Source organism: Ammospiza caudacuta, chromosome 3 (genome assembly GCF_027887145.1).
Source record: "Ammospiza caudacuta isolate bAmmCau1 chromosome 3, bAmmCau1.pri, whole genome shotgun sequence".
Taxonomy (NCBI): Eukaryota; Metazoa; Chordata; class Aves; order Passeriformes; family Passerellidae; genus Ammospiza; species Ammospiza caudacuta.
Genome location: NC_080595.1, coordinates 15565910 through 15589387, shown reverse-complemented (window position 1 = coordinate 15589387; position 23478 = coordinate 15565910). Strand labels below are relative to the sequence as shown.

Below are 23478 nucleotides of genomic sequence, written 5' to 3'. Positions count from 1 at the left end.
GATAAAAAGGGCTAGCCAGTGATTTGCCTGTCTCTCCTGTCCTCTGGAGGTGGCTGATCCCCAAGAGGTTACAGTAAGAAAGAGTGTGATGACCCTAAGGAAGCTGTAGGAACAAGCTCCACAGATGTGTGCTGTGTGGGAAGGGAAGGTAATACAGCTGCCACATTCCCCAGTCTCTGAAATTCAACGGTGTCCTCAGGCATCCTAATTTCCACATCTGCTGTGGGAATGCACCACCTGCACAGAGAGGCTGGTGTTTCCAAAAAGCAATGCTGAGGCATTACATGCAGTCCAAACCAGGAGCTGCCCAATAACTCACCAAATGGAAACAAACTACCTAAGCAGGATTCAGATCACTTGACCCATACTGACCTCTAACCTCCTTCCCTGAAGATGGAAAGGAAAGGTGGTAATACTGCCTGCTAAACTTGTGACACTCAGCAGTGTGTTCCAGCCATGACAGTGCCCAGGGCAGTCCCAGGTGTCACAAACCCTCTGTGTCCCTGCCCTGCCAATGGACAGCACCCCTCTATGACACTTGTGCTGGTACTTTGACCAGTCTTGAAACTATTAAAAAAGTTCAAACAATAGCTGACAAGAGCTTCTGATGGAAACTGCTTCCCACACATGACTAAGGAAGTTTTCCACAAGTGATGTTCAAACTCATTTCCTTTATCCTCCCCTGCCCTTCTAGCATCCAATTAATTTCCAGCAATATCAACACATTCTAAATGGAGTTTTAGCAGCCATTCTAATAGGAACTGAAGCCAAGAAGAAAAACATTTCTACAAAGGCTGAATAAAAAAGCTGAAGAGGGATTTCAGCATACTGACTGCTTTAAATGGGACTGACTGCTTTTCCATTCTCCATCACAAGTTACCTGTCCCATAGGGTCTTACTTTCTACGGGGTTATATTCTGTACTTTGACCACATTTCCAGCTAAGCATGCTACAAGGATGCTGTAGTGATGTGGGTGTCACTCTTTTCCCATGTAACAAGTGACAGGATGAGAGGAAATGGCCTCAAATTGCACCAGAGGAGATTTAGATTTGATACTATGAAAATCTTTTCATGGGAAGAACTGTAAATCATTTGAACAGACTGCCTATGGAAGTGGTGGAGTCCCCATGACATGGCTTAATGGGGAGCACGGTGTGTAGTGCTATATTGACAAAATCTGAACCTTTTTTCCCAGCCTTAGCCATTGTGTAATTCATGTTTCCATGCCTCCCAAGAGCAGGTAGGTGGGGCCTGCAGTACTCACACGATCCAGTCCACAGCCAGGATGAGGGACAGGTCGTTGGTGGGCAGCCCGATGGCCTCGAGGATGATGGCGATGGTGAGGACGCCTCCGGCAGGGACGCCGGCCGCTCCCACGCTGGACGCCGTGGCCGTCACGCTGCAAAGACACGTCCATGCCTGGTTAGGGGGCTCCCAGCTCTCCTCTGCTGCACTCTGCCACCTGCTTCCCACCATGGGAGCTGTAAACAAACGCTCCAGCATGGGACACTACGAGCGTTCCCTTCCCAGGCAAACCCCTTCCTGCTCAGCAGGGATCCACAGCAGTTACCGTGGCGATGGCTCTGGGGTCAGCACCAGGACTGCCTTCTCAGGATAAGAAACAACCAACACAGCTGTATCCTGCTGCCTCACTAACACTCCCAGCTCCAGCATGCTGGGGGACTTACAGCTCCTGACCCCACGTGTACAAAGGCAAACTCTGCCATGCGGGCACAGCACCTTCTCTGTGTCTTGTTTGCATCCCAACACAGACCCTAAAGCAAGAGCTGGAAACCTGCAGTGCCTGTGCTCACCACATCTTTTTGTGTGAACATGTCTGCAACTGAGCTCTCCTTGGGCTATCACTGCATCATCCTCAGACCTGTCTTACACCTGATTCACTGAGAGTACCTGAAAAGCTAAATTGGCTACCCACCCAAAAAAAAAACCCCAGTGTTCCAGCCCTGCCTTAAATAGACAAACAACATACTGGGAAACATAATCAAAAAGAAAATAAAACCTGGCCAGGAAGGGTGAAAAATGCCAGGAACCAGCCCTAGGAGGCATGTGGTGGATGCAGCTGTGGTTGCTTGGCACAGTGAGGAGTTTACAGAACTGCTTGTAGCATCCTCATTTAAGGGATTTTGAGGAGAGAAATGAAGATAATGACACTTCATGGGATATGGGGCATTGGAGGATATTCCAGGCATAGAAGGGAGAGAGTCTTAGAGAAGGAGGTAGGACTGGGGAGGTGGAGGGGATAACGGAGCAAAGCATTAGGAGGGGAACAACAAGAGATCTGATCAGGAAAGCCAGCAATGTGATGGCAGGAAGAACAGAGATAAACAGGAACAGAGTCTTTAGTACAAAGTTCATGCATAAGGAACCAAGGAGCTGGCAGGAGAATTTTCTAAGACATTCAGAGGGGGAGTCAGGGGCTGCTTTCTGGGCAGTGCAGAATGGCTCAATTACCCAGCCTAATGGTGACTGAAGGATGAAGGAGTGAGATGCTTAAGGAAGGAGAGGAATTTCATGTGAGAAAGAGCTTTAAACAGCTCAAAGACTGTTTCAGAATTCAATTACCCCTCCCAGGTTCCACCTTTCATTAAATCGAGACTCTGGCAAATCTTGTAAAGGTTTAAAGACTCCATCCTTTAATCACCCTATAATTATGTTACATAGCAGTTTGTAAGCTTTAGGTCAGAGATGTGGAATGCTAACTGTTAGCTATTAATGGAGAGACCACAGCTTGAATGTGTCTGGGGGCCAGAAGAATGTGGCTGCAAGCAACTTACAGAATTGTGAAGATCTGCCCAGGGTTGAGGTCGACATTATTCAGCTGAGCAATGAACACAGCTGCCATGCACTGGAAAATAGCAGCTCCATCCATGTTTACAGTGGCTCCAATGGGAAGGATAAACCTGCTGATCCTCTTGTCAACCCCGTTGTTCTCCTCGATACACTTGATCATGGATGGGAGTGTGGCTGAGCTGGAAACAGAGCAGGAGAAATGAAACAGAGCACCAGGGTGTTCTGAAAGCCCCATCACTGTCCCATGGCTTCCATGTTGCTGGCATGCTGCACACAGGACTGCAGTCAAGGCAACAATGCCATTTTACAGTCCCTCTCTGGCATGATGGCAATGAGGGACCCTCCTGGTTGAGCTTTGAGCAGAGGTATTTAATAATCTGCTTTCATCCAGAAAGAGCTGATAAGGACTTTAATCTCCCAGAAGCAAGAACTCATGACTTTACACAGTATGCAGCATTACATGGCTGTAGAATGAACAAGTCTCAAACTACAAACATGCAGTAACAGATGCAAATATAGCAGGGGAGGTTGGAACTAGATGATCTTTGAAGTTCCTTCCAAGCCAAACCACTGTATGATTCTATGATAATATAAACACAACAGATGCAACAGCAATCTCTGTTAATGCTGTATTAGTACCTTCCCAAATGAACAGAAAAATAATTAAAAATAAAACACCACTCTTGGATTTACTCCTTGCATTATAAATTAGATGGTTTTATTCATAAACCCTCTCCTACTATGCAGAAGGAGAGAGTTTATAAATAGTATTTCAGCTCCATCAGCAGACATGCGACTGCTTTTGGGGATGACCTGGAATGATTTTATATAATATGTCATCTGATCAGGTGTTTCTACCTGAGAAAAGTGTAAGTGACACACTCAATCATTTGTTTATAACAAATAAAAGCTGATCAGGCCAGATCTTTGAAATAAATAATGTTAAATGCCTTTACACTAACAAGCAAGTCTGCTTTGCTCCTACAAAATTAGTCTAAATTTGTTCCAGGTCCTTCCGAACTTAAAAAGTAAACTTCTGAGGACAAAGTCACTCACTACTGATCCTCACTTCAGTAAAATTGAAAGGACAGCTGGCAGGATCATTTAAAGAAATTATTTTTTTCCTCCCAAGATATTTCCAACTAAGCATCATGCTATGGCCTCAATATTTGAGGAATTCTTTTCAACAGCTGATAACCAGCACGTGCTGTGTGGCAGGCTGATGACAGCAGTGAGCATCTCTGTGCTCAGAAGACTCTGCAACCTCAGGAACAATAGTCACACCTAAAAGTAAAACTGGATACAGCCAGTTTAGGGTGACAAACATACCCAGGCTACAGTCTCAGAAGTGGCACAGAAACCCACCTGGAGCAAGTGGCAAAGGCAGTGGCAAGTGGTGTGATAAGTCCTAAGAGAAAACTATATGGATTTTGCCGTGTGGCTGCAAAATAAATAAGCGGCAGAATGATTCCTCCGTGGATGACGTGACCCAGGATAGAGGCAAAGATGTATTTTCCCAGACTGGTCACCAGAAGCACAATATCTTCCATTTCCACAATCTTGCTCCCAACTAGGAACATAATGCCAATAGGTACATACCTGTGTAAATGAAATATTGGCTATCATTAAGTAAAAACAACAAGCCTTGGAAAACACAACACTTTCTGTCCTGGAGATAATATTCCCCTAAACAATCTGCTGCCCCTACTGAAGGGTAGTTCTTTATTCACCACACACTCGGGTTAGGCAAATTTGGAAGGCTTTTCTATGACTCTTGTTTGGTGGATGGTAAGCAGTTAAATTTTAAAAGGTCTGTTCACTGATGCCCTCAGAGACAGGGCAAGGAGAATGCCAAAGGGAAGGTGAGTGGGAAGCAGAAATGCTGCCAGGAGCCTCCAGGACAAGACACCAATGAGGAGAGGAGGGAAGGGAGCAACATCACATCACTGGAGTACAGAGAGGGGTCAAAGAGTTGGGTTTCAGACATGCAGAAACTGCCAGCAGGAGTTACAGAGTCAGGTCATTAAAATCACAGACACACTGGGTGCCAGCTCTGTGGAGGTTAAGAAAAAGCTGTGCACATACCAGAGAGCTCAGCTAAAGGCTGCTGATGTATGTGCCAAAGACAGCAATTAACTCTGCTATTTGCCTAAAAAGGACTAAGTTAAATGATCAGGCTCCCAGAGCTTCCCCCAAGCCACATCCATGCCTCCTATCTAGAAACATGCCACGTCAGCATTTGTTTGAAGTTTCCTTTGTAAAGAACACGTGGAGCTGCTCCAGGGGAAGGGCCACCTGCAGGCTACAGCCACACCTCTGGTCCCAGTAGCCCTGAAAAGACTGAACTGCCCTTGCACCAACAGCACAGCAGTTCTAAACACACTGTGTGAATCACTGCAGGCCAGGCCCTGCTCCTTCCTAAGCTCTACTGGGGTGTTTGTGTCTGAGTACCCCTGCTGATGCTGTCCACACTTCATCCCTTTCTTCTAAGATTAAGAAATACGGAAAGACCACCCAGCTCCCTAAAATCCTGCCCCAGGAAAATGTGTGACTAAAAAAGATTTACCTGTACATCTCAGGAATAAAAAATCCAATGCCCATGTTCAGAGAAGCTGATTTGTGGAATCAGGACAAACTTCAGAAGGTTTGGTTAAGCATGCAAAGGTCTGGAAAGGTGGGCAAGCCTTAAGGCAGCTCAAATCACTCAGTTTTTCCTGGCCTGCCTCTCCCTCAGTGCTTCTGCAGCTCCTCTGTTCCATGCAGAGAGCATTTCCCTATATCCCAGATCCATGTGAGCATCCTCTGTCCTCCCTTGACCAAATCTCTAGGGGAGCCTGTGGAACATCCCCCACTGAGCCTCTGCAATTCTGCCTTTGAACTGTGTTTCTGAGGAGCCTGATTAGCCAGATCCAGCTGAGCCCTGGTCCTGCACTGCTCTGAACACTGAATTCCTCCCCTTGAAGAGGGAGGCTGGAGAGGAAAGAACTGAAAGCTGAGACCCAAGTAAGTGCTGCTAAAACACAAGAGTGGCTGTTGAACAGGACCAGATATGAGCTCAAGCTGCCTTTGCTGCTGGTAGTGTGGTTTCACCATTTCAAGGTATCCCCTGGGAAGCACATGCAGCTTTACAGATTTTGAACAAATACCAGGACTACACAAAGCCTTAAAGAAGGAAAGAGAACAAGTAAGGGTTTCACTGTTAAGGGTCAGCAGTGGTCCCTATAATCCACAAAATAAAGGATTACATACTAACTGATTGGCTTGAAGTGCTAGCACTGTAATAAGCTGAATGCATGAACTGCCTCTTATCAGTATTCAGTGTCCAAGGAATTACACTCAAGAGCAAAAAGCTTAAGCTGCTTGGAGACTGAATTTTTCAATCCCTTATGATACCAACTAACACAGAGATCTGCCTGTGTAAAATCAGGTATTTTGTTAAAACCCTTCTACTTCTTAGGGAGAGAAAAACAGTAGGAATGAAAAATGCAGAATGAAGGAAGAAAGAAAGATGTTTAAGTATACATTTAATATATGCATTTAAAAATACATTTAATACATTAGGTATATTTACAGCTTTTTCATCAGCTTTGGAAAGGGAGTGAGAAATGTCCCACTGTTAATTTGTTTGCTAGCTATCTTTATGAATATGAATATTTTAAGGTTTGTATGTGAGGTGTTAGTACTGTTGGTTTCAGAGGAGCAGCCTAACTCCACAGAGCTACCAAGGACAGCCATGATACTGCTCTGAGGCCCAGGCTTATCCCACCTGATGGGAAACCCAGCCAGGAGGCTGCTCCTACCCCAGCTTAGGTGGCCTGAACCACTCTCTAGAGGTGCCTGCCTCCTCCAAAGCTGGTTTCTTGCCTAATGAGAAAGTTTAGTGTGCTCCAGCTCCTAACTAAGAGACTTTTTTTTGGCATCAAAAGCTTTGTGGGATTGATCAGAGCACCAGTCAGCCCATAAACTTTTCCAGACTCCAAGGAATCAAGTGAGATAATGTATTTGCTTATTAATAGGCAAGAGAAAAAAAATCAGCATTAGGAAATACTGAGTTTTCTTTCCACTAAATAATCAAAATGGAGTCCTGGAGAGGATTTATAGGCAACCCTTTGAAGTTCTCCATCCTGATACCTTAAGCTATGAGTGATTGTCTCATTACAGGGCACAAGCAAGGAGAGAAGACCCCATGGTGTGACATCACAGCATTCACTTTTGCTGTGATGAGGGATCTCATAGGAAAGAGCTGGACAGAGAGATGAAATGTGAGTTTGCTGATCTGAGCACAACACTGCAGTGCAGATGTTTCTGCAGCCACACACTCACCACATAATCCAGGTAACCAAGACCATAGTTGCCTCATTGAATGAGTTAAAGAAGCGAATCAGATCCTCCCCCTCCGGGCCAAGCTTTTTCAGTGCCACTCCTAAAACCAGAGCAAACAGCACCAGTCCCAGGATGTTCATCCCTCTGATATCAGTACCTACAGGGACCTGCAGAGACAAAAAAAGAAGGCTTGTTACATGTGAGAATAGGACAAAACCCAACAAAAGGGTAATTTTGTTGCTGTCTGATTGATCTGAAATCAACAAGCAGAGCCTATTTTGTCAAAGGGAATCAAGGAGATCTGGATGCAGCTCAGGTACAAACCTGCCTAGTTATGAGCTGGCATGGATTCACTGAGAAGGAAAGGGCCTGCCCACGTGCCCTTCAATATAATAGTTGTGCTCTCAGTGACCTGAACAAGAAAACTCCCCAGTTTACTCAGGACTTAAGTGCAATGATGATACCAAGGTGAAAACCATGAGAAAACAACGAATGTTATGAAGCAGAAGGAGGGGAGAAAGGCAGAGAAAGGCAGCAAACTGTGGCAACCTACTCCTTCATTTGTCCATGTCAGCTGTGGGAGATAGGGAACAGAAGAGAGATACCTGTTCCCCTTCTCAGAAATCTGTCACTGCCTGGAAAAGAGAATAAAAACAGGATCCACCTATTGACAAAAACTAGTCTGCCCACAGGTCTGCTCTGTGGTTAGTCCTTCACGGTTTGCTTCTCAAAGAGAGCCAGAGCTCTCTTTGGCAATGCAGTATCATATGAACTGAATGAGTACTCTTGTGGCTACATAAAAATATAATTGTTTTGACAAACTGGGTTTTTTTCTCTCCAACTTGGCAGTACAAACATGTCAAATGGTTGTTTTATTTGGAAGAATTTCCATAACAGATGAAGTTTGTGTACAAGTTTTGGCCTTTTGGCTAGTTTAAGTGGACACTAGCTCAATACTAGGAAAGAAAATACATTCTGAGCTAAAAGTTTGAAAGTAGTATCAACTAAAAAACTCAGGATACTGATCTGCTAAATCTGATAAAACCAGCCTGCTTAAGATTGATGTTTTTTCTGGAAGTACACTGCTGGACTGGACTGTCTCTCAATGGCAGGTGGAAATAAAGTCCTGCAGGGAAAGGGATAAAATGTAAATTATACACAAAAGCAGGAATATTAGACTGCTGTTAAGGGAAGTGTTTACAAACAGTGAAGGTGCTGGCTTTTTTTATTCTCTAGGTAAAAAAAAAATAGTTATAGAATCTGCAATTTTTACGGTAGTTGCTTGTTCAGGGTTAAACTGCCACTATTTATTTGATTCCTGATTGAGAGAACTGAGAACATAGATACTAAGCATGAGGTACAGTGTATCTCCAGAGATGTCTGAGGAAACATGCTGTCACACACACTAACACTTTCCTGTCTGGATAGTTTTGGCTATATTGTGTTTTTTCTGAATGAAAGCTCTAAACTCTTCTGCAGCGAGAAAAGTAAAGACAAAACAAATTACCCCCTCCTATGAACTAAACAAACCATCTGTGCATGTGGGATGTTATAAAATAACATATATCATTCTATACTGGGTTTGTTTGAGACAGGGGTACATGAAAAGTTCAGCTGGAACTGAATTTTACCATAATGGGCCCAAACCATTCCACAAAAAAAATCCTAAAAACAGTGAATACTCTCTTGTTTTGGTTCCCATTCTGAAAAAAAAAAATGGTATGAAACTTTGCCATGAGACAGAAATTCAGTGTTTCAATGCTGTAAGAGCCCAGCATTCCAACCTGGATGCTGCTGGGAGAGAAACTCTGTACCCTCCAGAATGACAGTACATGGACCTTGGAGAGGTCTCTGTCCACCTTGCCCCCAGCACTGTGGTAACTCCTGCTGCTGTTCTCCAAGTGCTCACACTCACCAGCACTGCAAGCCTAGATTCTGTGATCTGGGGACCCCTGACCTCTTGGTGACCAGAAGATGACTGTGTGTGCCACTGCCAAAAGCTTGTGAGCTGTATCCCCCTATTTGCTGCCATCCTGTCCACACTTTCAGGCCTTGCTCTCCCCTTGTCTCTCACTGATTTCTTTATGACACACAACACTCACCATCACCTCCCAACACTGCAGATGTAGGCAGGAGATGCACCACTTCCCTACAGTAGTAACTTATTGCAAGAAATTTCTCCCTGCAAATCCAGGGCACGATCCTCAGCATTGAGGGAATTCTACCTCATTGCGACACCACACGGAACGAGTCCAGCAGAAAATCTTCAGCGGAAGATCCTCACAATCCCAGCCTCTAAAACTGGCAGATGCTGAACAGCCTTTTTGTACTCTCACACAAGAGTGCATCACCCCAAAGGGGCAGCCAAACCAAGCAGCATTGTGGACACCAAACAAAAACAGCTTTAATGAGAACTTTGTTCCTGGACAAACTACGGGACACGTTATTGTTTGCCTGAAATTATGCATTCTCTTAGGAAGATTCATGGAGCTCTTCTGGTCCTTGAATCTCTCTGAAGATCCCATTGTTTTTTAGCTCTTGAAACAAAATGCTTATCAAGGAAACAAGTGCTGACATTGAACAGTCCCAGTAGTAGGTGGCTGAAAAGAAAATGCAGCCATGTGATGTGAGGAAGAAGAGCAACCACTGGTTTGTGTATTTTTACTCCTGTCCAAAGAGGAACTGAGCCCCCCAGGCTCCCAGTGCTGCAGATGGTAAAGTGAGATAGTCTGTGCCCCAGGAAGTCTTGCTGCCAATGAGAGAGAGAGGATGTAGCCATAAAAGCTGGGTAAACATGAGGTGAGCATGTGAAACAACAAAAAAGGACATGGCTGAGCAAACAAGTACATGTCCCACTGTTCACTTCATCAGTGAGAGAAGACAGAGCCTAGTAACCAGTGGCGGGGGGAATATAATCAATGGAAATTTTTGCTCCACACTATTCATATGAAAAGTTGAAGGAAAATATTTCTCCTCTTCACTCAAATATTCTGCTGATGAAAGAAAAAAGTAGATAGGAATATGATCTTATTCCTCTGGAACCAAACTTCTGTCACTATGATATCCAAAAATCATACTCTTCTTTCCAAACTTAATCCTCATCTATCCATAAATACTATGGCTAGACCAGTACTAAAACTGAGCTGACAAAACTGAGATGATGCTCTCTTTTTATTTGGTCTGTTCTTCCCTAGAGACAGTAGGGCGTCTTCTGGAATTAAAGAAGCTCAGTCTGGTTTTGCTCCAACAACTTAAAAAAGGTTTTGGAAAAGTAATAGCAGAAATAACCTTTACATCATCACAACTGTTGGCAAAAACAGACAGCAGTGGCACATTCAGAATATGTTTTCCTGATGTTACATCAAACAGGAGACTGATAAGCAGGAAAAAGAGAGAGGAAAAATGAAACAATGTTGCATTTTAAAGGGCCAAAAGATGCATTCTTATCTCTTAAGGAAAAGTGAGGGTGTTGAACAAGCATTAAAAAAGTACTTGACAGCAGCACCATTTTCAATGGATTTGGTTAGCCTTAATCCATGCTTGGTTGCTACAGAGCCCATATCAAACCTGACAGTGAAGATAAATAAAAGGCTTACTCCCATTTCACTTACCCTTGCTTAAATGTCAAATAACTCAGCACTCTGCAACAAACACACAAATCCAAGTGCACGTTCCTACAGCCTCTCATACCGAGCGTGTTTCAGCAGCACGAAGCTGCAGGGGCGTGCCCTGCCTGAGGGCACACAGACACAAAGCGCTCCTTTGGGATTCCCGGTGACCGCTGCATCCGTGTCACACGGGGTGACCGTGGAGCCGGCCTAACGCCACCAGGCAGGGGGAGCAGCCTGCCCCCGAGCGGAGCTGCTCACCCTGGGATGCCAGGCTCCCGGGCAAGGCACAGCTTTGAGCACTAATGCCATCCAGCAGGCACCAGTGCAGCTGCTCACCCTGGGATGCCAGGCTCCCGGGCAAGGCACAGCTTTGAGCGCTAATGCCATCCAGGAGGCACCAGTGCAGCTGCTCACCCTGGGATGCCAGGCTCCCGGGCAAGGCACAGCTTTGTCCCTGCTCGGTTCACGCGTCATCCCAGTCACCTGTCACCCTGTGTCTCCGGGGCTGGTGAAAGTTCAGGTCAGGGCTGGAAGCAGAGTTCACAAACGCTGTTTTGCATCACCTGCTCACACACCAGGCATAGGGAGGAGACAGTAATGAAGCCAATGCTTGCTGTGCTCAGGGATAGGCTCCAGAGTCCCTCTGGGTAAGCATAAACTGCTCTTTCCTTGATGGTTTTACAAACTGGTGGGCAAACCCCAGCTGAGCCCTTCCATGACAAATGCAAACATTACAAGTCTCTTGCCCTAGGGGAATTCAAATCATATTAAAAATGTATTTACCCAGCATCTGATACTGAGCTCAGACAGCCAGAATGAGCCTGAGGAAGAGAAAATCACCTTGAAAGTAATTTCTCAGACCAGTCTCCCAAAAATCCCATGGCAGCACATGAGACACTTTATTTGGAGCAAGGTGACACCTTGCAGGCTGGGACCCTGGGTCTGTTTCACAGCATGCTGCTTGTAAGACAACAGTAACTATTGCTGAGCCTGCAACATGTTGGCTCTGGCCAATAATAAACATGTTTGATAGCCCTGTCTGCAGGAGAAATGACACTTAGTGGGATACAGAGCATCTCTGGAAGCCCCACCATCTACATATGGAAGGTCCCACTCTACTTTGCCTACACCTACACACCAGTTCCCTTTTTGACACCATTGCAACAGTAGCCTATTTGTAATCTTCTGTCTGTAATTTTTACTCCTTCAGACCACTTGTTACTGCTTCAACCAAAATTTCAGCAACGAGAAAAAATTGTCAACCCAACAAATTAACAAATTAAGAGCCTTGAGTAGAGGGATAAAACCTCAATCTCTCCAAACTCTTAATGAAGAGTAAGGTTTAAGGGACGTACTCAGCCAGCTTGATTGCTATTTAGTTCCAAGTCTACAGAAAGTTATCTGGAAACATCAGGTAGACTCACTAAAATTTAGATCAAGTGAGACCAGGTCTAAGAAAGCATGGCCTAGAAAAATAAAGTGTCAAGGGTCACATCAGTTGAGCTCAGCTCTCCTCTCAAGCACAGCTTTCTGTTGTGGCTGGGGGTACTCATTCAGCTTGTGTGTGTCTCAGTTCCAGGCAAATAAAAGTACTTGTTTCTTTCTCAAGACTGCTGGAAAGGATTAAAGGCTGTGAAGTAGTCAAATATTACTGACAACAATTTGTTTAAAAACCTAAGAAATGACCTTACCTTTTCCCACGTGATATTTCCAGAGGTTGTGTTCCTGAGCAGCAGCTGATAGTCTGTCGCATACTGCAGGTAAGAAAAAAAACACAACCAAACAAAAATGGTGAGGCAGGCATTAAAATTGTCAGCAAAATACCTAAAAACTAGGGCAACAATTACTTTGATAAACAAACTAGACACCTCACAAAAGCAGGGCACTTCTTTGGGCTTGTTTTCTTTCAATATGAAAGGAGGGAAGGAAAAGCCTCTGTCCTTGTCAATTCCCTGTGACAACAGCAGCACAGAGGAAAAGAGGACTGCTTTATTTCATCCCTGAACACACACAGCCCTGACACTAGAGGCATCACAACACATCCTTTTCATGGTGTTATTTTTGTACTGCTTCTGGTTTTACTCATGGAATATTGACTCGTACTGTATTACATATTCATGCAAAATGGAATGTGATTTTAAGAGTTTGCCCCTGGTTTTGATACAAAAGCAAACCCACCATGAAGGCAAAAGCCATTATTTTGCTCCTGTATCATAAAGAATCATTCTGCCTTATGACAATATTTTCAACACTCTATCCTGACATATAAAAGTAGCATTGACAACTAAAATCAAAATCTTTTTGGAGCCTTACAGCTCCTATCCATCAGTTTAAACCACACTATATTCTGGTGCCAGTTATCATCCCACCACACTGTCTCTGTTGGAAGGGAAACCAGGCTGAGTAATTAATCCAGCAAGGGATACAATGAAAACTACTGAATAAAACCATCAGGCAACAGGTAATGCTTACACACATGGGAGCCTAAAGGTCTTCAGCCCTGTCTGTTCTGAGCTCAGCTCTAAACTTCATAGCCAAAGGATTCCCAGCTAGCTCCTGCAACATGGTCAGCAGCCTGCACAGGATTGCCACTGCTGCCTAGCATGGCACCCAAAGTTTAAAGAATATTTTTGGTGAAGGTAGAAAAGATGGGCTTTGAACATGCTTTTGTTTGAGGAATATTGTTCAAATAATTTGCCATGGAAGTTGTATGTCTGACTGTATCATGTGCTTTTTAAAACCCTACCTTCTGTAAGTAAATTAACTTCTGGTATTTTCTACACCATCTTTCTGGTCCTCTTCTAATAAAAGAGCCTATGCACTGTAGCTCATGTCCAAAGTCCTCACAGATCTTACCGTTTCAAAAGCTGCAGCAACAAGATTTGCAGGGAACAAGTTTCTGTAAAAGACAAACAAGAAAATGAAATATGTCATGGAGAACTTCTAAATAAATGCACCAATGTGTATTACTCTCAGACAGAGTGGCTTTTCCAAAGGCAAGCACATTGGCACTGGTGAAGTGTGTAGCACAGAAGATTCTCCAGCAGTATGAAGCTTGCTTGGCTCACATGAGAGAGGTGACAGGTGCTTGCTGCCACACCTCACCTTGTGGGCAGGGCCACAGAGGCAATCACACACAATGCTGGTTTTACACACCTATTGCCCAGTGGCTACAGAAACTGGTTCAGCCACACCACCTGCAGCACCAGCTTATGGCCTCCAGGGTCAGGCAGGATTTTAGCATTGCTCATGTGATTACTCTTCACTCACAGCATCCACATGAAGGACAATCCAATCAGCAAAATCCACTTATGAGAATGGCTTAACCCTTCAACACAGCACAGCCAGCTTCTGACCACCAAGGCAGAGCACAATAACATCACAGGCCAGACTTCTCTGCAAGGACTTAGACAACACAGGTGGAAAGTACAGGCAACTCCTATGGAACATCTGAATCCAGCAGTGCCTTCACACAGAAATGTCAATCTGGCATCAGGTTAGTGCAGAGAGGACAGCATGCAAAGTGATGTACACTCTTCCTGACCATCCAGTATGTATCTGCATACAGGAAATCAAAATCATGAACTGGACCAAGCAGGGCATTCTTCCAAACTTCTTGTGGTATCTTATAGTTGGTTTTAATGCTCTAATTCCTTTCTCACCTTAGGGAGAAGAGCATGTGTTCCCCTAGCCAAATGACAGCTCTTGGTTTTCTGTGTCAGAAAGGAAAACAGGAATAAAAGCTGATCTCTGGGGTCATGGCAGGACCACAGCTGGCAAGGGCAGGAACATGATGGGTATCAGCTGAAAGTACTGCCAGCAGAAGGCATCACAGAGGCACTTACAGTGCCTTATGGTAAAGCAACACAAGACCTTACCCAGTGCCAGTTAATTGTGGTAAAAAATATTTGGACAGCTGCTCCCCATCCTTTGCTCTCTGTGCTGCTCTGAGGAAGCTGCAGCTCCTTCCAGGCTGTGCCCTGCTAACTTCCCCCCATTTTTGCCACAGTTACCCAGGCAAACATTAAACCAGGCTGTGGTCATTCCACGAATGGCACGGAATGCGCAAATCCAAACCAGAGCAGGAAAAGGAGCAACAGAGTCAAATCTTTGAAATCAAGAGGGAGATTAAAATGTGGTCCAGATAAGGACTTTGGCCTTTGCATGGCTCTGTTCTCCTGCCACACAGGGAGTTTTCCCACAGCCTTGACATCAACTGTAAAGGACATGGAACTTTGTCAAGCACCTGTCTGCTGTGAAATACCTCAGCCTCTCTCTCTCTGATGCACCACAAGTGTATTAGGAGGATTGCTGCAAGAATAATTTGTCTTCTGGAGTCTACATTCCACCAAGCATGAAGGGAAGAGCAACTTTTTCTCCTCATAAGCTGACCATGCAGCTGTCTGTCTGAAAGCAGGAGAGCGAGCTCTCGCTCAGTAAAGACACTCAAGAATCGGCCAAATAAGATCAATGGAACAGCTAACATGCATCAGTTCTTGCACAGCTGGAACTCTCTGGTGGATAAAAACCTTCAGTAAAGTAAAAGCAAACTTGCTTTTATCAGGAGTAAAATATCACATATACAAATGGGCTCATGCTGTTGGGAAAAGAAAGATATTTCTTTTCAGCTTTTCATAGCAGGATGATTATTTTTCTTCAAAAAAGAACTGACTGGACTTTGAAGAAGCAAAGAGATGAAAAAAGACTGAAAATCAACCAGAAATCAATTCTTTTTTTTTCTTTAAATCAGCTTTTCCATCCTGATGAAAACAAAACCAAAGGAAGCAATACTAAAGCCTAAACAACATGGTTCTCCAATGTTTAAATGTGGCCAGGAAACCAAACCCTCCATAATTTGCACAGTATGTCAGGCATGGGCCTCAGTAACTAAACATTAACTTATCTCCAAGCATATACTTAAAGCACACAGTGAAGTGATGCCAGCAACCCTGTTACAGCAAGGCAAGGGGCAGGTTCTTACTTCAAGTGTGAACAGTGCTAAAAAATAACCTAGAGACTTTGCTTTTTTCCTCCAGCACCAGTCGCAGGACTTGACAATTTGCCAAGTAAAAAATTTTGATCTTAAGCAGCTCATAAGGAGTTTCATGTTCTGTTCAATCCAACTTCTAAGTACACCTGACTGCAAAATACCAAAACTACATAAAATAAAAACAGCTCCTCTGTTTCAAATCCCAAAGCTTAAGAACAAATTGTGTCGGCTCATAAAAAGCAATCTACAAATAAATGGCTTATCTTGGAGGCACGAGGTCTGCACAGACTACACTTATTGCTCACCTAAGATCAGCCAGCATGTGAACTAAATTAAACTTTAATTACAGGTGGGTCAGATCACAAGTTCTTACCTTTGGATGGATTTGTGCAAGAACACCACTGCAGTGCCTGAAAAACGGGGCAAGATGCTGCGTGCTTTGGGGAGAGATAAAAGCTGGCTGGTGACCTGCCTGGGCCCATCGTGGACTTGTGCCTGCAGGGCTTGCTCTTCATGCCTGGTAAGGCGAAGCTCACCATCACAGAAACCCAGACACAGCTCTGTCCCTGTGAGCAGAGGAGCTGCATGGGGAAGTGTGGACATCCCTCCTGTGAGGGTGAACCAACAAACAGGAAAGCTGATGAACTGGGTAATTGGGCATGCAAATGAAATTTGGGTGTCTGCCAGTTGTTTTTTCTGTGAGGACCAAAGGTTTAGAAGGTTTTTGTGCTTTGAAAGCCTGTAGCAAATGTGAACATGGAGTTTAGGGAAATCACCCTGGCTGTATGGCCAGATTGTTGACTGTTTCTCATGGCCCCATCCCCATGCCCTGTGCCAGAGAACACGGTCGCCTTTCTGAAGCAGATGTGGATTATCACAAGAACACGGGGCTGGCCAGACCTGGGTCTGGGTGATAAGGAGCCCAGCACAGCAGTGTGGGATCAGACAGCCTTGGCCCCAGATGCAGGGAGACAAAACTTGCTGTACGTGGCAGGAACCAGACAGGCCAATAACACACCACCATGGCAAGGGGACAGACGTGCTGCCTGTACCCCCCGTGCTCCCCTGCTGCCAGCACCTCGCTCCACACACACAGACCCCAAATCCTTTGTGCCAGAAAAGTGAGGCGCAGAGAGGCTTCGCTCCCCTCACCAAGCAGGAAAGCCTCTCTCTGCCTGCTGCAAGTTGTGCAGACAGCCCCAAAAAAGCCATATCAGAAATCCATCTGACAGCTGCCAAGAGGGACAGCTGTGTCCTGGGGCTGAAGCAACAGCTGGGCTGAGCCAAGAAACCTCCATGTAACCACACAACACAGGGTGAGAAAGCACTCTTCTCAGATCCTCTTAAAACAGGAACAAGAAAGTAGCAGCACCAAGGGCAGATGTTAAGTGTGTATTTCCTGCTTGAATACTGTGCTCATCACCCCATCTCCCTGTGCACAGCTGGATAAATGCACCTTTCTTCCTGTGAAAAGCTGCTCCCACCAGTCAGAAATGGACCATTACTCCCCAAAAAGATCCCACTGTATTTCTGGTGTAATAGAAATCTTCAGTTTAGCTGCAACATCCACTCTTGGAAATCCCAGACAACTAAGGGAACCTGGAGCTGGCAAATGGAGAAAAGGAGGGCTGTAACTCTCCTCCTTCTCCATTTTGATATTATGGTCAAATTGCTCTCTTCCTTACAGGCCTGTATCTTTCCACCAGAGGGATGAGGATTATACAGGAACTCCTCCATTGTATGTGTAAGGGATTATTATTAACAACTGTTTCTAAATGATTCGTTTGCTAGAGCTCTGCAAACAACTTTGCTCTGGCAGCAAAAGCATGAAGGGAAATCCAGGGAAATGGAATGAAACCCTAAATACTATGCATTCCTCTCACATTGCTTCTTACAGAAAGGTTCCACTTCTGAGGCCAAAAACCTTGGTGTTGAAAAACTTCCTTTTTTGAGGAAGTCTACAAAAAATATTCTGTGTTGGTTATCTCCAGTTTTCAGGGGTTTTTTCAATGGTACAAGTCCACTTGCAGCAACTTTTATTGCCATTTGTGGCAAAATGCCAGAGCTCAGTTCGAATTCCTCCAGAACCTCTGGTTATTTTCTGTACCAAGATTCTCCTTCAACAACACACAGCAATTTTCTTCATCTGCTTTTTGATATGTGGATGCACAACACATGCCCTGTACATACTCATATCTGTGAGTGTGTGCATTTGTTTTAACACAGAAACTTGAAAATGTGTTTACTTATAGCAGATATTTGACACAATTTTTGTCTTAATGGTCCAGTCTGTATTTTTGATGCTTGCAAAATAAAAAATAACTGGGGGGAGTTAGTTGTAAAAGGCAACAAATGAAGGAGCAGAAATGTTCAGAGGCTCACTGAAAAAGCCCTGCCAGAGAGTGCAGGCACATGAATGAAAACAGAGTTCTTCCTACAGAACTCACTCCAGACTCAGAAAGTGACACAAGCAAGGTGGGACAGTTATCTTCACTTTAAGAACCAGCCATCAGCTTCAAACCCAGAGGTCAGCCTGTCTCCTGGGCTAACTGCAGCCACTGCCTGGACACTTTTTATTCTATTTATGAATTCACAGATGGCAACTCCCCCTCCCCTCTAACAGTCACATTTTACTGTCTTTCCACACTGGGATTTCAGAGATGGGGCCTTCATGGCTGCTGGTTTGGGGTGACTCACTGGGAAGAGCAAGGCTACAAGGAACAAGTGCTACTGGAGCAGCTGGTGCCCAGGAGAGGGTCACTGCCACTCTGGCCACCTGCTCTGCAGCCCAGCCAGCAAACACAACTGATGCTTCTCCCTGTGCTCGTGTCTGCCTTCCCTATGGCTCTGAAGACTCTTGGAGCAAAGGAGGAGCTGCTGTGGGTGCTCCCTTTGGCAGCTTGGCTGGTAACATCTGGCAGACAGACAGAAAGGGCATTGAGAAGCAATAAAATTTAAACAGCTTTTGCACTTGCTTGGCAAACTGGGAAACCCTGACCTTACTGCTTGGGGCAGACATGTGGACCTCTGTGCACTCTCCCTATTAAAAAAAAGGGATTACCGCCTTCCCTTCCCAGATTCTTACAGCTAGGGTTGGATTAAAAACAGAATTTCCTTCTCCAAAGCCAATTTCACAGTTGCAAAACATGTTTTCATCCCAAAATTGGGCAAAGAAAGCCTGTTTCAGATCCTTTTTTCCACTAAAAAAAATTTGTAAAATACTCTGTTGAAATGTTCCTTTTTTGATGAGTGAGATTCTCTACTTAAGTCCTTTGTATAAAATGACAGCAAAACATTGACCTCACTGAAATGAAATGCCACAATCACCCACCATGGAAATTTTGACAGGATCAATAGGTTCCCTGTGAAACTGTTCAATTTTGTTGAATCAGCAAATAGAAATCAGAACTAGAACAAAACTCTGACCTTATTGAAACATTCAGCCGTGACAATTGCCCATCAAAAGTGTTAACAGATCAATAGATTCTTGCAAAACACTTGATGCTGCTGTTCCAGCTGCTTTCCAGCAAGCTGCAGGTGGGCTGTGTGAGCAGGTGGATGGAGTCCCATCCTTGGGACTCCCTCTCCCTGGTTACAGGCAGAGCACAAACACAGCCAAGCCGGCTCTCCCCAGTGTCACCTTCTCAGGTGGGGGCTGAGCCCCAGAGCCCACCACATCCCAGCCAGCCCCTTCCTCCAGCTGCCAACCACTTCACAAGCAAGCTCACAAGCTCTCTTTTTCTCTATTGCTTGATCTTCTCCACCAAATGCATGAGTAAGGGAAAACCCCAGGAATCCCAAAATTTCCTTCACTCTCCTAGTCTTCTGCTGACAGACTTAGGGAATTTTAAGATCCTGCCCTGAGTCCAGGGAACACCCCACTTTCTGGGTGCCTTTTTTAAAGCCATCAGCCTTGTGGAAGTAGCTCTTGGAAGTAACTCTTGCTGGATCCCCTCCCATGATCACTGCCCTTGGCCATGCCTTTAGGAAGCTCCAAGGAGCTGCCCACATGACAGACCTGAGATGAGATGAGATGAGCCATCAGCATTCCTGCCTCGGGGCACAAAAGCACCTTATGGCAGCTCTGCTGTCCCCTCCCCATGGCTGGGGCAGAGGACAGTGTGCCTAAGCCCTGACTAGACATGCTTAAGGCTCACTTGCCAGAAGGGAAACCAGGAGGGTGCTCCAGCACCTCCAGCCAGACAAATCAGACCTGGAGGTTATGGCCAATGGACAAACCCAAACAGAGACAGCCTTTGGGTTCACCAGTGAGTCATCTTTCATTTGATATCAAAGCCCAAGATAAATCTTTTTTCCAGAGGTCATTTGTCCATGCCTAGATGCATGTTTGTGGGGAAGCTTAAGACTTTGAAAAGGAAAACCAAGAACTAAGCTGGCTTCCAGACATCACTGCACAACAAAAAGCAACACCTTGAATCATTACCTAAAAGACTTCCCAAAGTGATTGCAGAACCAAATAGTGACACACAGCTGAGATTTCCTCTTTGCTATTTCTTCCTTGGGTCATGTTTTACACTGGTTTTCAGTGCTGATGGGGGACTCAGTTTACTCACCTGCAACTCATTTTTACCTCTCCTCTGAAACCAAGCAGCAGCAAAGCCTTGAAGGACACAGTCTTGTGCTACACTGAAAACAGAGTTTTCTTGCATGAAACAGAAAGTTTCATGGCCAAATGAGATAAAAGGAGAAGCAAAGAGGAGGATGCTGTAAGACCCACCTACACAAAAAGCAATCATTTCAACCCTCCAGGCCCTATAGAATCATGGCTTTGTTATCTCAAAATGAGTTTACTAAGTTTCATCACAGCAGGGACCAAGTTCAGCGCTCAAACCAGAACACCCAGGTTTTCAAGAACAGTTAAAAGAATAACATTACACAGCAGAGAGATCCTATTTCCTGAAAATCACATACTCTCTCCATCCCTCAGTCTGTCAGGGATTTGTGCTAAGACTGAAAGCTTTAGTGATGGCTGTGTCCAAACACAACTTTTCTGGACTGGATTTCACTGTCACTGCTGTAACAACCTGACAGCCCAACAGTGTGACTGCAACAGCCCTTCTCTGGAGTTCCAAGAAAAAGCTGTATTCACAGCCCCCATACATGCATTACTGAGGGAAAGTTCCTGTCCCCTCACCTCCAAGAAGGGAACTCCTCTGTGACCCACCATGCTTTCCCCAAGCCTCTGCTTTGGAATTAGGGACTCAATCCTATCACCATCATAACCCCTTTGAATATGAACTCTGCACCTGCATTTACAGACCAGACCAAGAAACAGCTGTCTCCTCTGAACTTCAGATATTACCCACAGCCTGAAGCTCACTGGAACATCCCTGGCCTGTTCCTCAGCTCCATCCTGCTCCATGCTGCCAGGTGACACAGGGATGTAACACCAGGATGTGCTGGGCAGCCACCACTACAGGCACCTTCCCAACTCTCCCAGGTGTGCCTACTCCTTTTTATTTTTTTGGCAATTTTCCTTCACCTCCCTCCCCTCCATTCAACAACAAATCACCACCACAGCCAGACCACCTACTCCCATTCCTGCTATTCCTTCTTAACATGCTGTCAGGAACTGCTGGTCCTTAAGAAAGGTCCTTAATTGTTGGTTCTTAGGAGAGGGAGAGGTGAGCTGAGGACACTGAGTACATGGCTGCCAAAGGAACAAACCAGACTTACTTTCTATCCAAAGAGAACATACTTGTCTCAGGGGAAGAAAAGGACATTAACCTGAATTTGTAAATACAGTTCTGGGTTTGGGGTCTTTTTTTTTTTTTAGAAAATCTTTTTATCTTTATTGAGACATCCACTTATCCAGAGAGAGCAAACCATCTCTCAGCTGAAAAACTGGACTCATAAAAGCAAAGCAAACAATCAAAATAAAAAAAAAAACCCACTCAGTTTTGTAATTACCGGGATATCGACTAAGCTCAACTTTCCAGCCACTTCACTGTAACACACACAGGTCACCTCCCTTATTCTTGTGTTTGTACCTGGGTGCAAAGCACAAGGAAATGCAGCTGGAAGCCCAATACTCAAAGCACCATCTGGATGCCTGCCTCGTTTGCCTGTGTGCTCCTACCCCAGACAGATCTCAACAAGACATGGGATTTGAGAAAAACAAAAAAGGTGAAGTTTGCAACTTTGCAAGGAGGAGTAAAGATACACTAAAACACTATCATCTGATTAGAAGTGCTTCCAGATAGATTTGGGGAATGCAAGTCTTGTCTTTGAAAGATGCAGAGGTAAGAAGGGAAGCTCACAAACCTACAGAGCATCCTTACACTGGACTATGTTCAGGCTATGTCCTCCATGGAATTACAGGGCTGCGTTTCCACGTGCACATCTAAGAGGCAGGCAGGCATTTGGGTGAGGAGACTGGTAAAGTGTTGGAGAATTAAAGAAAAAAGTGTGTGTGAGGGATGAGAGGAGCTGCCCAGCCCTGCCTGCAGGAGACAGGCACCAACAGGCAGCAGGGCAGGGAAGGTGCCAGGGAAAGCCTGCCCTGCAGCCGGCACCCAGGAGCCGCTCTCCCTCCAGGCAGAACCAAAAACGGGCCTAAGCACCCAGAACTCCGAGCAAGCCTCGACTCATCCTTGCAGCCACCCAGGCAAAATTAAAAACAAAGCGGGGAGAAGCAGAGCACCAAGCCTACACCTGACCGGGCTGCGGGTACTTGGGCAGAGAGCCCTGTTTCTGGAGAAACCAGGATTAGAATGAGGAGGATGGTAAAATGAAGGAGATAAAGAAGGAGGTTCAGGAGAAGGAGAAAAATGAGGGGAAGGTGCAGAAAGAAGGGTGAGAAGATGCAGGAGGACAAGAAGATGAAGGAGGCTGAGAAGGGGGAGGAGGGCTCCCCGGCTGCAGCGTGCAACACTGCCGGGTCTGTCATCATCCTCGGGCGGCGGGAGGGCGGGGGAAGGAGGGGAGCGGGGCGGCCTCACCTGATGAGGTCCAGGAAGGAGTCCACCGTCTCCTTGCTCTTGGGTAGCGCGCCCGGCAGCCCCAGCTGGGTGTTGAGCGCGGAGGCACCGGCGCCGGGGCGAATGATGAAGCCGAGGGCGACGGCGAGGCCGGAGGCGAGCAGCGTGGTGCCCAGGAAATAGGCGACCGCGATGCCCCCGAGGCGGCCGAGCGAGCGGGTGTCCAGGCTGGCAGCGCCCGACACCAGGCTGCAGATCACGAGCGGCAGGATCACCATGCGCAGCATCCGCAGCAGCAGCTCCCCGGGGAAGGCCAGGTAGGAGACCTGTGCCGGGCTCAGCTCCGCGCTGCGCACGGCGGCCCCCAGCGCCACGCCGGCCACCACCCCCGACACCGTCAGCAGCACCAGCGCGTTGCGCCGCAGGAACCCGCGGCAGCCCCGCAGCCGGGCCCCGCCGCCTCGCCGCTCCTCGGCCGCCGGGCCCTCGGCATGGCCGTTCCGGCCGTGGCCCGCCTTGCCCTCACCCGCCGCCGCCGCCGCGTCCTCCATGCTGCGCCGAAGAGCGGCTCCGCGTGTGCCGCTAGCGTGCGGCGCTTCGGGCACTGACTGAGCGGCGGGCCCGCCCCGCCCAGTGCCGGGAGCGGCGCCGGCCCCGCCCGGGGGAGGGAGCTGCAGCCCCCGGCCCGCCCCGTGCTTGCCCGGCCCGGGCTGGCTCGGCGCCATCGCCGCCTCTGGGCCCGCGCTGCTCCCCCGCGCCCGCCGTGAGGCCCCTCCGCGGCCTGAAGGCCCCTCCGTGTCC

At 46.3% G+C, this 23478-nt stretch overlaps 1 protein-coding gene across 1 annotated transcript in view; it reads right to left on the bottom strand.

The window, feature by feature from the left end:
* SLC1A4 (solute carrier family 1 member 4) overlaps nucleotides 1-23228 on the bottom strand; it is a 33751-nt gene extending 10523 nt beyond the window's left edge. The window contains exons 1-7 of the mRNA XM_058800728.1: nucleotides 22699-23228; nucleotides 13603-13645; nucleotides 12438-12500; nucleotides 7136-7302; nucleotides 4178-4411; nucleotides 2797-2991; nucleotides 1266-1400 (exon numbers count right to left, since the gene is read on the bottom strand). Coding sequence (XP_058656711.1) covers nucleotides 1266-1400; nucleotides 2797-2991; nucleotides 4178-4411; nucleotides 7136-7302; nucleotides 12438-12500; nucleotides 13603-13645; nucleotides 22699-23228 — 1367 coding nt within the window. The remainder of the gene's footprint in view (nucleotides 1-1265; nucleotides 1401-2796; nucleotides 2992-4177; nucleotides 4412-7135; nucleotides 7303-12437; nucleotides 12501-13602; nucleotides 13646-22698) is intronic.
* Between the last annotated feature and the right edge of the window lie 250 nt (nucleotides 23229-23478).